This window comes from Pecten maximus, chromosome 6 (genome assembly GCF_902652985.1).
Source record: "Pecten maximus chromosome 6, xPecMax1.1, whole genome shotgun sequence".
In the NCBI taxonomy this organism is placed as follows: Eukaryota; Metazoa; Mollusca; class Bivalvia; order Pectinida; family Pectinidae; genus Pecten; species Pecten maximus.
The window spans coordinates 33,915,717-33,930,056 of record NC_047020.1 but is presented as its reverse complement, the minus strand read 5'-3'; the positions used below and the strand labels follow the sequence as shown (position 1 = coordinate 33,930,056).

Sequence of the window (14,340 nt, the reverse complement as noted above, 5' to 3'; positions counted from 1 at the left end):
AGGTAAGTAAATGTAAAGTGACAGACCTCCTGTCAACGTTGATCCGAAATGCTGTGTGGTAATGTACCGTTCCTACCACCATACTTATATCAAAACGTTGAACTATTCGATGTTTCAAGAAGACTTAAAAGAAACAGCATATGATCTCACATTAGTTATCAAACGTACCGAAAGTTTCTACATTTGTTTTTAATTTTCAAGTTTTCTATTTGATTCCCCCCTGAGAATACAAGGAAAAACAAAACACTACAATTTTTTACAGTATTTGCAACACGTTACGAGGTCCCCAGGGAATAAATCTGTATAATCAGAATTCAATGACCTAAATACAATCTTATGTTTGAAGAAAACCATATAATAATTCAAAGACACATTGCAATATTTGATATCAATCTTAGCAACATTTAGTATATATCTAATTTAATCATTCCGTATGAAAGCAACTGTTTAAATCTATGTTTTTAGTCCTGTGAGTTAGTATGGTAACTTAAACATCCGGATCTAACTTAAACACCTGCACTCGGGTGTTTCCGTCGATCCAGTAAGCCGAAATGTGAATTGAGCTTGTTATCGAACACACCGTCAGTTGTCCAACCAAGCGAGGTGTGCGGTGCATTTTACAGAATGCTCCCTTCATTTTTTAGCACTATCACGGTTTTCTTAATTCGATGAAGGTGATCCTAACGATTTTATAGTACACAGAAACGTTGAAGACATCTATTGCTGTTTTTTGCATTATTTGGCGGCGATGGAGAAAAATATAGACGAGAATGACAGATATTATATTGATACATGCGTTTAATGTTGAAGACTTTGTTTACGCTCATTTGAAAAGAAGACGTTTATGTCTTACAAAACCACTTTCTTCGGACAAGAAACCAGGATATATCAACGACAAGTCATTTGCCAATCACTAAAATCATCGAAGTGGATGGCCGCGAATATCTTAATGAAGAAGAAGAATCAAGTCGAATCACAACCCATTTGAAATGTAGGTCACCATAGATTGTATGGTTTGGTTTGTTTTTGTTTAACGTCCTATTAACAGCCAGGGTCATTTAAGGACGTGCCAGGTTTTGGAGGTGGAGGAAAGCCGGAGTACCCGGATAAAAACCACCGGCCTACGGTCAGTACCTGGCAACTGCCCCACGTAGGTTTCGAACTCGCATCCCAGAGGTGAAGGGCTAGTGATAAAGTGTTGGTACACCTTAACCACTCGGCCATGGCGGCCCCCCGATTGTATGGTTCCCTTGATAGCTAAAAGCATAGTTTAAATATCATATGTAACAGAACAAGGTTTCTATTGGTATCAGTAGGCAACTATATTGAAAAATAAATACATAATTCGATTGTTTAGAGGAACAGGGACGTATCTCCAACAATTGGAGTGCTTAGAAGTAATTCAAAGGGCCGTATCTCAAATTTATTAATGTTTTGATGTTGATAAACTACAATTCCAACTAAGCTTTTCTTATAGAATATGCACTTTTTATAAATGGAAATGGTCTAATTCTTTTAAATCTCATAGTATTTTAACAGAATTAGACCATTTCAATTGATATGATGTACACATTCTATAAGAAAATCTCACTCGTAGTTGTAATTTATTAAAATCTAAAAATTGATCAATTTTAGATACGACCCTCTACTTCTAAGCATGTTTGAGATACTTCCTGGTTCCTCTAAACAATCGAATTATACTTATATTTATGATCTAAGAAGGCTAACATGGCAGTACGTTACAATTTAAATATTTTCGTTATTTTCTCCTTTATATAACCCCTTAGTTTGCATGGAAAGGTTGGATCTTGTGTCTTTCTTTTGCACGATTCTTATTAATGTTATAATCTCTATGGAAATAAAATAAACTTAATGATCACAATTCAGGATTTTGCTTTAACACAACAAGAGGACACCGATAGCGATTTCTGAATCGAGCTCAGTAGGATAAGCGTACATCAACGAACAAGAATAGTACAAAGAGAATAGGACCATGTATTTCGGGAGCGCCTTCTGAATCATCAACCACATCCGACATGTAAGTCTAAGTCAAATTAAAGTTTGTATTACTTCCGTATTGAGAGCCGGTATAGTTAAGATGCATAGATGAACATGAGACAAGGCGAACTTCATACCACAAGTAAATGGACTATTTCTCTCTATCATCTTACTACAGCATCAGCTGACACCACCACGCGAATACTGATATTTGGAACAAGACTTTTAAGATCGAATCAACCGCGACCTGTAACTTCCAAAGGTAACAGGATCAAAATAGTTGGATACTCAATAATATGGAGAGGGAAAAAACAATAATAATACAAAGAAACAACAACATGTAATTCTCACTCAAAATAGATAAAATCAAGTGCAAATTCGTAAGAGTAACCTAATCGCCATTATAACATTGCTTATCGGGTCAGCTATGTCTATCTTTATGTTATAAGAAAAGATGGAATCATATTGATGCATTTAAAGAACCAAGGATAAATAAGCAAAAAACTAAATCCCCGTGTAGGATAAAGAATATAGAATCGATATTAATTTATTAATACCTTCTTATTAAAACAAAGCAAATCATCGATATACCAAAAAGGGAAATGGAGGACACGGCAATGACTTTTTTAATTAGCTCTTCAATGAATTCTACCTCATTTCAAAGAGCAAAGGTTTGGTTTGGTTTGGTTTATTTTGCTTAACGTCCTATTAACAGCTAAGGTCATTTAAGGACTGCCTCCCGTGCGTGCAACATGCATGTGTGTGGTGAGTGCGTATGTGTGTTTTAGGAGGCTGCAGTATGTTCGTGTTAAGTCTCCTTGTGATAGGCCGGAACTTTTGCCGATTTATAGTGCTACCTCACTGGAGCATACTGCCGAAGACACCCAGCAGCACGCCCCACCCGGTCACATTATACTGACAACGGGCGAACCAGTCGTCCCATTCCTTGTATGCTGAGCGCTAAGCAGGAGCAGCAACTACCATTTTTAGAGACTCTGGTATGTCTCGGCCAGGGGACAGAACCCAAAGCCTTCCTCACAGGGGCGGGCGCTCAACTAAAGGCCAAAAGTGAGGCATTGTCAAGGGAGACATTAGGAAAAAGAAAGTTGTTCAGAAAGAAGAGAAAATATAAGATCCCAAATTTAGTCGCCTCTTACGATCATGCAATGGGGGCAGCAGGTACAATTCTTACGCCCTACCTGCAGGGCAGTCAAAGAGCAAAGGAAATTTTGTTTCCGTGGATATTACAAAAATCTGGCACCGAACTCGACAAAGTTTCCTTTATTTAAGAAATGAACAATTCTCACGACCATATATTGATTTTCATCGTTGATTTATTTTCCTGAAAAATAATACTGCCATAACATGAGACGATTCCTTAAGTTTGAATTGAATAATGGAAGTGCGCTGTTTGAGAATGGTGAAACGTTCTGATAGACAATAGTTTTGAAGCGTTGAAGATTGCTAATAAGCTCTCTGTAGTTCAAAGTCAATATCAATATGATATTAAATAAATCATTTACATATTTTATCTACTTTAGTAAACAAAAGTATTTTATTTCATTACTATGAAGTTACAATACACAAATCAAATCAAGTACACACAATGAAAAAAAGGATCTAGAAAGACGGTATTTAACTGATATCAATCTGTCTTTTTCTGCTTTAACGTTTAATATTTTAACAAAGTTGAATTTCTTAAACGACATTTTACATTATGTGCTATGGACTACGTTTCATAAAAATCCGTATCGCTTCTCACCTCGCTCGAAGTATGGTACTTTTTCGTGATATTTGACGCAAAGTAACGCAAACTTAGAATGACGTTATGTTCAACATCGTGACAAAATATAGATCGGGCACACAAAGTTAAGCAGAAGGCATAACGACAGATTGCATGATCTCCTCTATTACGGTTCAGAATTGTTCAATGTTTTTTAAAACCTCATCAGGTTTTGTTCTAAGCTCTTTTTCAAAAAAAAAAAAAAAAAAGAAAGAAAGAAAAGGACGTGGTTCGCATTTGTGTTTCAGATTGTTTCATGTGGAAGTGAAAACATACAAAAAGACAAACGCATGACATAATTTATTTCAGTCAAAATATCACAATCTCTGGTTTGTTAATGTTCCGTCTGCTGGTTTGCCCTTTGTTTTATCAAACTGTTTGCTATTATCATTATTTTCAGTTAAAGTATAAACGGGTAAAATATCATGCCTTGATGGTGTCGTATTTACTCTCGGTCTGATCGCCTTTCCTTAAGGATTCATAATGTAATGCAACATTCGCGGAAGAATTGCACGTGTTGTCTACCCTGGTATCATTATGAATTTCGGTTTGGTCGTTGTCAGAGCCGGATGCAACTGAATACATTGTATTTTTATGATAAATATCAACATTTATATAATTAGGTGACAAACTGTCACACTCTCTATGTTTAGAATCTTCGTCTCGTCCCTTGCGTTGATGTTTCATCACACATACAACCGATGTGATGAGTACGATGAGTATTACTCCTGATGTAGCGCCGATTATAGGAGGAAGTGGAACATCAGACGAACTGTCTGTATCAGTAATATTTCCGCTATGTGACGTTGTATGTATGGATCTCTCGGTATTAGGAACATATGAAATATCACCGCCATGCGTTGTTGTATATAAGGAACTTTCAGTGTTGAGATCAGATGTCAAACGTGACGATGATGAGGTAAATGATACGGCCGAGGAAGCAGGTCTATTCTCTTTGTAATTATCACAAAGCACAGGTAAATGGGAACTACAGTTTCTTAACAGTAACCGCCATACCGCCTCATCTGGGTTGTAATGCAGAGCAACACATTGGTGTTGATCAAGATTGGAATATCCCCAATAGAAACGTTTAAACCTGAACATACCAATCCAATATGAAGTGTTGTTTTGTAGTTGTATTGCCCTGGTATGTATTTGATCACTATGATCATTTAATCCCAGTAACACTTGTCCATTGTGATCACAAACGAAAAGAGCACGGTTCCAATTGGCATTATTATTATCCCCATAATATACGTTAATTTCTTTTTGATTTCTGTCACCACACAAGAAATGATGATTAGATGAACAATTCTGGGAAATGAAGTCATAACTATTGTTATTTTTACGAACTGTCATACAATCACCATCGTTATCTATAACTGGATCTGGGCTTACTTGTTTATATCGACACAAACATGTGTCGCTGCCACACAGACTGTTGTTACGTTGTCCACATAAATGTCCTGGACAGGGAACACTCATATCATAAGTTGTGTTATTTAAACAATAACATCCAGACTTTGTCAAAGCAAACACATCCGAAAGGCACTTACTAAAGCAGGTCTCCACAGGATTAAGTTCATTTGATATGTTTAGACGGAAATGTTTCGAGAAGACATTTCTTTTTTTCTTAAAACATCCCGTAATTTTGATCCACTGAGACGGATTCACGTGTGCAACGATCCAAGCCTCTGCCGGTCCTGTCTGATTTAAAACAGTGATATCGTTAATGTTCAAAACCCCGTTCCTGTCCAATCCGGCAAGTTTACATCCAGACATTGTTTTAGCGTGTTCCCATGTTACGTGTGAGCCGCTGATTATCACATCCATGCCATCACAGCTACATACAAGTCCTCCTAGAACGGTGATCACAAAAGGCCCCAGCCAGCAACACGCCATATTTGTTAAACATTTGAAGAACAACCCGGAAGTTATGTAGTTGATATCAGTAACCAGTTTACACTCTATTCTCTATACATTTAACTTTAATGTAGATACTATAGTCACGTGATGGAGATAAGATAAAAAAAAAACCTAGGTACAAACGAAAACATACTTTTGTTGTGTTTAAATAAAATGTATCCATCTTGCCCATCTGTGAATGTTGAGTGTTATCTGAGAATAGTCAGGTCAAAACTCCTTCGTCATGCTTCACAAACACCGCTAACGTTATCATTATCCAATTCTTCCTGTGTACTTGTGTATACCTTTTCGTTTGATGCATTACGTTATCAGGTAAGTAAATGTAAAGTGACAGACCTCCTGTCAAGGTAGATCCGATATTCTGTGTGGTAATGTACCGTTCCTACCACCATACTTATATCAAAATGTTGAACTATTCGATGCTTCAAGAGGCTTAAAAGAAACAGGATATGATCTCACATTAATTTTATCAAACGTACCGAAAGTTTCTACATTTGTTTGTAATTTTCAAGTTATCTATTTGATTCCGCCCTGCGAATACAAGGCAAAACAAAACCCTTCAAAATCTTTACAGTATTTGCAACACGGTACGAGGTCCCCAGGGAGTAATCTGAATAATCATACTTCATTGACCAAAATAAGTCTTGTGTTTGAAGGAATACATACAATAATTCAAAGACATATTACAATATTTGATATATAGCAATATTTAGTATATATATAATTGAATCATTCGGTATACAAGCAACTTTTAAAATATATGGTTTTAGTCCTGTGAGTTAGTAAGGTAAATTTAACATCCGGGCCTTACTAAAACACCTGCAATCGGGTGTTTCCGCCGATGCAATTAGAGGAAACGTGTGTTGAACTTGTTATCGAACACGCCGTCAGTTGCCCAACCGAAGCGAGAAGTTGGCTTGTTACCGAATTCTCCTTCTATTTTTTAGTACTATCATGCTTTTCTGAATTAGATGAACGTGATTCTAACGATACTATAGTACACAGAAACGTTGAAGACATCCATTGCTGTTCTTTGCATTATTTAGCGGCGAAGGAGAAGACTATAGACGAGAATGACAGATGTCATGTTGATATATGCGTTTGATGTTGAAGACTTTGTTTACGCTCACTCGGAATGAACACGTCTATGTCTTACAAAATCACTTTCTTCGGACACTAAACCAGGATATATCAACGACAAGCCATTTGCCAATCACTATAATCATCGAAATTGATGGCTGCGAGTATCTAAATGAAGAAGAAGTATTACGTCAAATCACAACTCATTTGAAATATAGGTTACCATAGATGTATGGTTCCCTTGTCATCTGAAAACAGTTTAAATATTCCATGTAACAGAACAAGGTTTCTATTGGTATCAGTAGGAAGCTATATTGCAAAAATTAATATTTGTACACGTTACATTTTAATCATCTTTGTTATTTTCTCCTTTATATAACCCCTTAGTTGTGAAGGAAATGTTATATATTGTGCGTCTTTTGCACGATTCTTATAAATATTACAATCTCTATGGAAATGAAATAAACTTAATGATCACGATTCAGGATTTTGTTTAAACACAACAAGAGGACACCAATAGCGATTTTTGAATCGAGCTCAGTAGGACAAGTGTAAATATTTATATTTCCATTCAATTCAGACTCAATGAACCTACCACAGTTAACTCGAGTCATTTTTCAATGAACTATATCAAGTCCGGCGTAGGAATACATTTCTCGAGCTTGGACTATATTTTTTTTAATTCCTTTTCAAAAGTGATCATATTTATATGAAATAAATTCCTTTAAAAGTAATATTTGTTTTAATTCGCTATTAAGTTTGTTCACGAAAGAAATCCTGAAAGTATTAACCATATGTAGACGAAGAGTGATGACGTACATTTCGGTAAGTTCTGTGGTAGACTTGCACAAGTCCCTATTTGTCAAAGACAAAATATTGTACAAAATATCAAAAATATATAAATATAAGGATTGAATAAAGTTATGTTGAGGTGTATGGGGGTATGAACCTCAATAGGTCTTGAGACAAATTTATTATGAACTGCGAGAGAGCAGTTCATAATAAATTTGTCTCAAGACCTATTGAGGTTTATACCCCCATTCACCTCAACATAACTTTATTCAATCCTTAAATAAACGAACAAGAAAACAATGAACCCGCACAATCTATAAATAGTAAAATGGGAATAGAACCAGGTGTTCCGGGAGCGCCTTCTGATTCATCAACCACATCCGACATGTAAGTCCAAGTCATATCTAAGCTTGTATTACTTCCTTAATGAGAGCCGTGATAGTTAATATGCATAGATGAACATGAGACAAGGCGATCTTCATACCACAAGTAAATGGACTATTTCTCTCTACCCTTTTATTACAGCATCAGTTGACACCACCATGCAGACATTGATATTAGGAACAAAAACTTGAAGATCGAATCAACTGCGACATGTAAACTCCGTTTGTAGCGGGACCTAAATTGTTGGATAACCAACAATATGGGGGGAAAACAGAGGAAAAAAAGAAAGAAAGAATAAAAAAGTAATTCTCCCTCAAAAAAGATAAAATCAAGTGTAAAATCGTTACAGTAAATCATCGCCATTATAACACTGCGTATGGGGTCAGCCGTCTCTGTTGGCTAAGTTATAAGAAGAGATGGAGTCAAATGGATGAATTAAGAATAAACAAGAATAAATTAATAAAAAAACAAAAAAGATAATCCGCGTGTTCCCCATTAGGATTAGGAAATTGTTATAGCCTGTTCCCATTATAGTCTATGCCGCTTATAGTCACCTTTATACCGACACAGCTTCTTATAAGTCCTCGTAGTATTGTGATCAATTAGGTACTAACTAACAACACGCCATATGTTTAATGTTTGTAGAACTAACCGGAAGTTATGTCAATACCAGTAACCAATTCACACCGTATTTGCTATAATGCTATACGTAATGTAGATATCATTATGATGTGATGCAGATAAGGTAAAAACGCCTATAAGCAAACAAATCCAGATGTTTTGTCGTGTTTTTGATAACCCATTTAACCCACTAGTGTCAGTGAATATGAAGTGTCGAACTGTGCAAACCGTAAAGGCGTTATCATTTCCATTTCTTTCTATGTAGTTTCCTTTTGCTTGATGTAGGACAACATCAGGTGATTGACAGTGTCATGAGAATTGAAGAGCACCTTACAGGTATCAACATTTATCCGCAATACCATATATTAAAGTATTCAATGCAGGGCTTTCAGTAGACCGTTGAGAATATGTTTCGTCTCTCAAATGAAATCTGACTCTTGGGGTGGAAGAAGCATTTCTATTTGACGTACGTTTTGACCCTTTCTGCGTAATAGTGATTAGTGTCAGTACAGGAAGTAGATCTTCGCCGTAGTTCGTCCGGAGTGTATTTTAATCAGCAGATACTTTTGTCCCTGTGTATATGCCACTTCCTTCCTTATTGCACGGAAGGCAAGGAGAGAGGGTTACGATGATACATATTCATTTTGTTTTTAATGCTCATACAACTAACCGTGATATCGCTATCTGTCAGTAAGCCAGAATTCTGGTGTTCCATTCCTAACAGAAGAACTGAATGTTAAATTGGCGCCCGCGCTTGCATACACTCAGGAGAAAATAGCCTTTGTTCACATGCATCGTTGTTACCCCGGGAAATCGAGGACGAGTTTTTTTTTTACCTGGAGGGGGAGTATGTTATCTTTGTAATTAATAGCCCCAATATACCGCTTGGCAAGAAAGAGCTTCCCTTTTGATAGATCGTAAGCTAGTAAGCCAGAGGTCCCAAATTCGATCCCTACACAGGCAAATTGTCTTCATGTCAACACAGGTCAATTCCATGTGAAAATTATTAGATCTGAATAGAACAAAATAGTCAATTGAAAATAAGGTCAAATTCGGGTCAATTTCAGGTAAATCTTTTTATCCGAATCGGACATAAAAGTTTTTTCCCGGTGAAATTCCGATCGAATTCAAATAAATTTCAGGCCAAATTCAGATCAATATTTTTTCAGGGCAGATTTCCTGGAAGACATTTTGATTTTGAAGTAGAGGCAAAAAACAAAAAAACAAAAAACAACAAAAATCAAAAACAAAAAACAAAATAAAGAAAAACAGATTTGTCATAAACCTCTGTTACATCCATATTTTATTGTGTTAAAACAGCATTATCATTAGATTTTGATTTACTTTAGCAGGCTGAACGTGTGAAATCAATAAATTTTCTGAGAGAGGGACTAGTAGGATGTATCTTGTAGAGATATGCACAATACTTAAAAACTTTGGCGATAAGACTAGTTCATTCACCGGAATTATCAATTATGGACCTTCAGTGAGACCAATATGGTGTAATGCCGACTTAGTAGAATATTCAGACTGTACCAGGTAGTTGTAACTTTGGTTTGGTTTGGTTTATTTTGTTTAACGTCCTATCAACAGCTAACATTTAAGGACGGCCTCCCGTGCGTGCGACATGTATGCGTGTGGTGAGTGCGTATGTGTTTTTGGGAGGCTGCGGTATGTTTGTGTGAAGTCTCCTTGTGGGAGGCCGGGACTTTTGCCGATTTATAGTGCTACCTCACTGGAGCATACTGCCGAAGACACCCAGCAGCACACCCCACCCGGTCACATTATACTGACAACGGGTGAACCAGTCGCCCCACTCCTAATATGCTGAGCGCTAAGCAGGAGTAGCAACTACCATTTTTAAAGACTCTGGTATGTCTCGGCCAGGTGACAGAACCCAAAGCCTTCCTCACAGGGGCGAACGCTCAACTAAAGGCCAAAAGTGAGGCATTGTCAAGGGAGACATTAGGAAGAAGAAAGTTTGTAAGAAAGAAGAGAAAAGATAAGATCACAAATTCAGTCACCTCTTACGATCATGCAATGGGGGCAGCAGGTACAATTCCTACGCCCTGCCCTGCAGGGCAGGTAGTTGTAACACCATACTGACCGAATCATAGGTACATAATTCTAATAGTAGTAATGAAACATCTTTGCGAAAGGCTGGGATTATTTTATTTTATTACATAGTGCGTTTGATTTTCTCTAACTATATACATAAGCTATATTTTGAACTATTACACGGCTAAAATGATGATTGCACGGTCACGTGCGAACTATTGAACACCTGTGACGCTTTGGAATTTGGTCACGTGCGAATTATTGAACACCTATGACGTTTCAGAATTTTGCCCTACCCTTTCAAGCGTCTAAGTCACTCAGATGTCAACACTGCTGACGATAGTCATAGTGATTTATAGGCCTACAGGAAAGTCGAGATGTCAATAATTCTAACTGTGTTCTTGTGATTATATAATAAAACAAGTAGATCATGGGTGTCTGTGCAATAGTTAAGAATATTTTACCCTCGGCACTGGTAATCGACCGCTGTTCTATTGGACGAGGCCTTCGCGGCCTCGTGCAATAGATCTAGAACATCAGTCGATTACCAGTACCTCGTGTCGAATATTCTGACACCAATGATATATTTATATAATATGATTTGTATTTAACACTATTGGTCATTGGTCTAAATGAGATCACAAGACTCAATTATATCCTTAGAAATACCTTATAGCATCACTGACAAGTCAATATAACGTTTCGTCGAATGTTATATTAACTTCTACTGAAATAGAAACTGTGTGATCTGTGCTTAGATATTTTCGACCAATCAAATTATTCCGTTTATTTTACCGCATTGCTTGTAAACACAAGCAGACAACGAGTCAAAACAACTTAAGCGCCGATTTATCAGGAAAGGATTCGTGATTGGAAGGACTCCATCAACACTAAAAAGGCTACTGCTTGCCACATTCGTCTTCAACGCGAATATCTCAAAAAAAAAAAAAGAGAAGCTGTGGACGAACATTTTGAGTCGTACGATAAAGCCCAGGTCGATAACAATATTCTATATTCGACAGGGGAACAGGGAACCATACGTGGGTCCATTATCATTTACAACCAGAAGATTTAAATAACAAGCAATTCTGACAATATTTCCCTGATTCTTTTAATAATGCTGACATGAATTTTATATATTGCTGAAATATTTATTTTTCACCCTTTTTAAGGATGAATAAGTTGAAATCATATAATAAAGTAAATGAAGACGTTAGTTTCGGGCCATCCATAGTTTTACGGACCTGACCTAGCGGTCGAGATAAATATTGTCCAGGTAAGACCCTAAAACCATGGATTGCCCTAACCAAAGTCTGTATTTGTGTTATATTCGTATTGATGAAAGGAAATTTATAATGTGACATTGTGACGTCACAATGGCTTTGCAGTGGTAAACCCAATATTGACTCATATTTCTAAAAACAGACACGTCACGTCAATGTTTCAAAATCTTTATTCCTAAGACAATGCTAATTGAGGAAAATTGGACCATATCTGATATTTGTCGATAACGTGAGTCGCTCAAATTAATTATGTATCATCTGTACAGTACAAAATCGAGAAAGATGCAAGCCGATCAGGAGACCAATTAATAATGTATTGCTTACGATTAATTTCTTACTGCTAACGGAATGAAAAAAAAAAAAAAAGAATAAAAAAATATGTTAATTTCAATCGATACTGAACTTGTAGCAGCAAAATTCATCTTTAAAAAGTATACAACTATTTAATGATTTATTATGGACAAAAACGTGCAATAAAATATGCTCATTATTGGTCCTGCATATTTGGAAATATTCGTGGTGGATCTATATAGCTCGAAAATAATATAAGCAACTATCTATATACATACTGAAATCTACAAAAGTGTAATTTTTTCAAGTTTACAAGGCGTAGTTGTGGGAAAGTTGATACCCACGAACTAGGTCCGACTGAAGCAACCACGAAATAGTAATCCCGTTTTATTGAACATCTTTACAGTACACACTTGTCAAACATTCCTTATATCCTTACATTAACTGGAATTTACTTAACATACTTTAAGATATTGGAATACCTACACAAATACAACAGTTTATGTCTCTTGATATTGACCACTACACCCTGGTGCTGACATATGGTCGTAGGAGACAGAGGAGTGTCCACAAACATCGTAAATGTTACCCTCCCGATTTTCTGGTCTGAGATGTTCATAATGTACTCCAAGTGATTCGGGTATATCCACTTCCGGTCGTCTGTTCTGAGAGGCCTGGGCTACAATCCTCTTCTTCCTGTATCTGTATATAATTACAGAGATGATAAGAGTCAATACTGTGACTAGTATGCCACACGCTACTCCGATAAACAGTGAGAAGACGCTGATTTTCTCTGGTTCAACAGCGCTTGACGACTGACTCTCTCCTTTATTTGCAGGAATCGAAACGTTGTTGTCATCTGTAGATTGATTTTCTTCTGGTTCATCACACAACAAGGGTAGTTTGGAATAACATTTTCTAACAAACGGGTTCAGTGTTCCATCTGTGTTAACAGACACTGCCAAACAATCGAATTCCGTTCCTTGTGGGGTGTCGTTTCCCCAACTCAGTGTTTGTTTACGAAATACACTAACCCAGTAACTTCCGGAATATTTCTTAGACCTTCTTCGATATTTTCCGCTATATAATTTTTTATTTTCCTCACGATGACAAGCAAACCCTGCCTCACTCCAATTAGTTGCCTTAGTGCCCGGAAAAAAACCGCCAAAATATTTGTTGCAAAGAAAATTATGTTCTTCGCTACAATGTGTTGTCACTAGTGGCGGTTGTCTAACGCGAACGTCAAATGTTATCGTCTTGCAGTTTCCGATTTCATTATCACTTGGTAAGTCAATGACTTCGTATATGCAAAGACAAATTCGTAGCGGATTTATCCCATCATTACCACAAAACTCATCGGTATGTACTGGGCATGGTGAGGCCATACAATACCTAGATATCACATTTCGACGGGAATTCAAACACACACAACGCTCACTTGATAATCCAAAGCTTGTCCCACCACAGAAGTTGTAACACTCTGTGACGCTTAGACCACTCAGATTCGAAGTATTGTCCTGAACATTTGTTTTGTAACAGCCAGTTAGTCTAATCCATTTTGTGTATTTGACGTGTGCTCCTATCCAATACTGGTCGGACAAGCCTTCATGGGCTGTTACCCCTTCAACCCGGATATCTTCAATTCTGTTATCAACCAATTCCCGGCCAAATAAATGGCATTTCGGGTCGTTCAGTCCTTGTTGCCATGTTGTCCGGACAGGAGATACCTTTGCGGTTGTCCAAGCGAATGCTTTGGTGAGTGCAACACTCCCCAAACAAAAGAGACTCAAACATATCAACGGACTTGCCATCGTAATGTAAATGAATAGTATACCGACCGGCCTAAACATCTACGTACATGCCCACCAGTGTATTACATCACTGACAACGACCTGACCATCAATTCCGGTCTCGGTGATTCAACGCATCTCACACGACATAACAAGTGTTTTAAGTACTTCTCGGTACTTCAGTTTCCACAGCATGACAAGTAAGACAAGTGAAGATTGGGGATAGGTCATCTGATCAGTACACTGTATTTTATATATTTCTTAAAAACAAAATAAATTTGCCCGTTTATATATTGCAGCTTCATTGATTTCATTTCCAATTTACTGTATGGGT

General features: G+C 37.1%; 1 protein-coding gene across 1 annotated transcript; it reads right to left on the bottom strand.

The window, feature by feature from the left end:
- Nucleotides 1-4,204: 4,204 nt before the first annotated feature.
- Nucleotides 4,205-5,917, bottom strand: LOC117330152. The gene has a single exon (XM_033888372.1). It carries the CDS (start codon nucleotides 5,681-5,683, stop codon nucleotides 4,205-4,207), a length of 1,479 nt encoding a protein of 492 aa, XP_033744263.1. The 5' UTR covers nucleotides 5,684-5,917.
- Nucleotides 5,918-14,340: the final 8,423 nt, after the last annotated feature.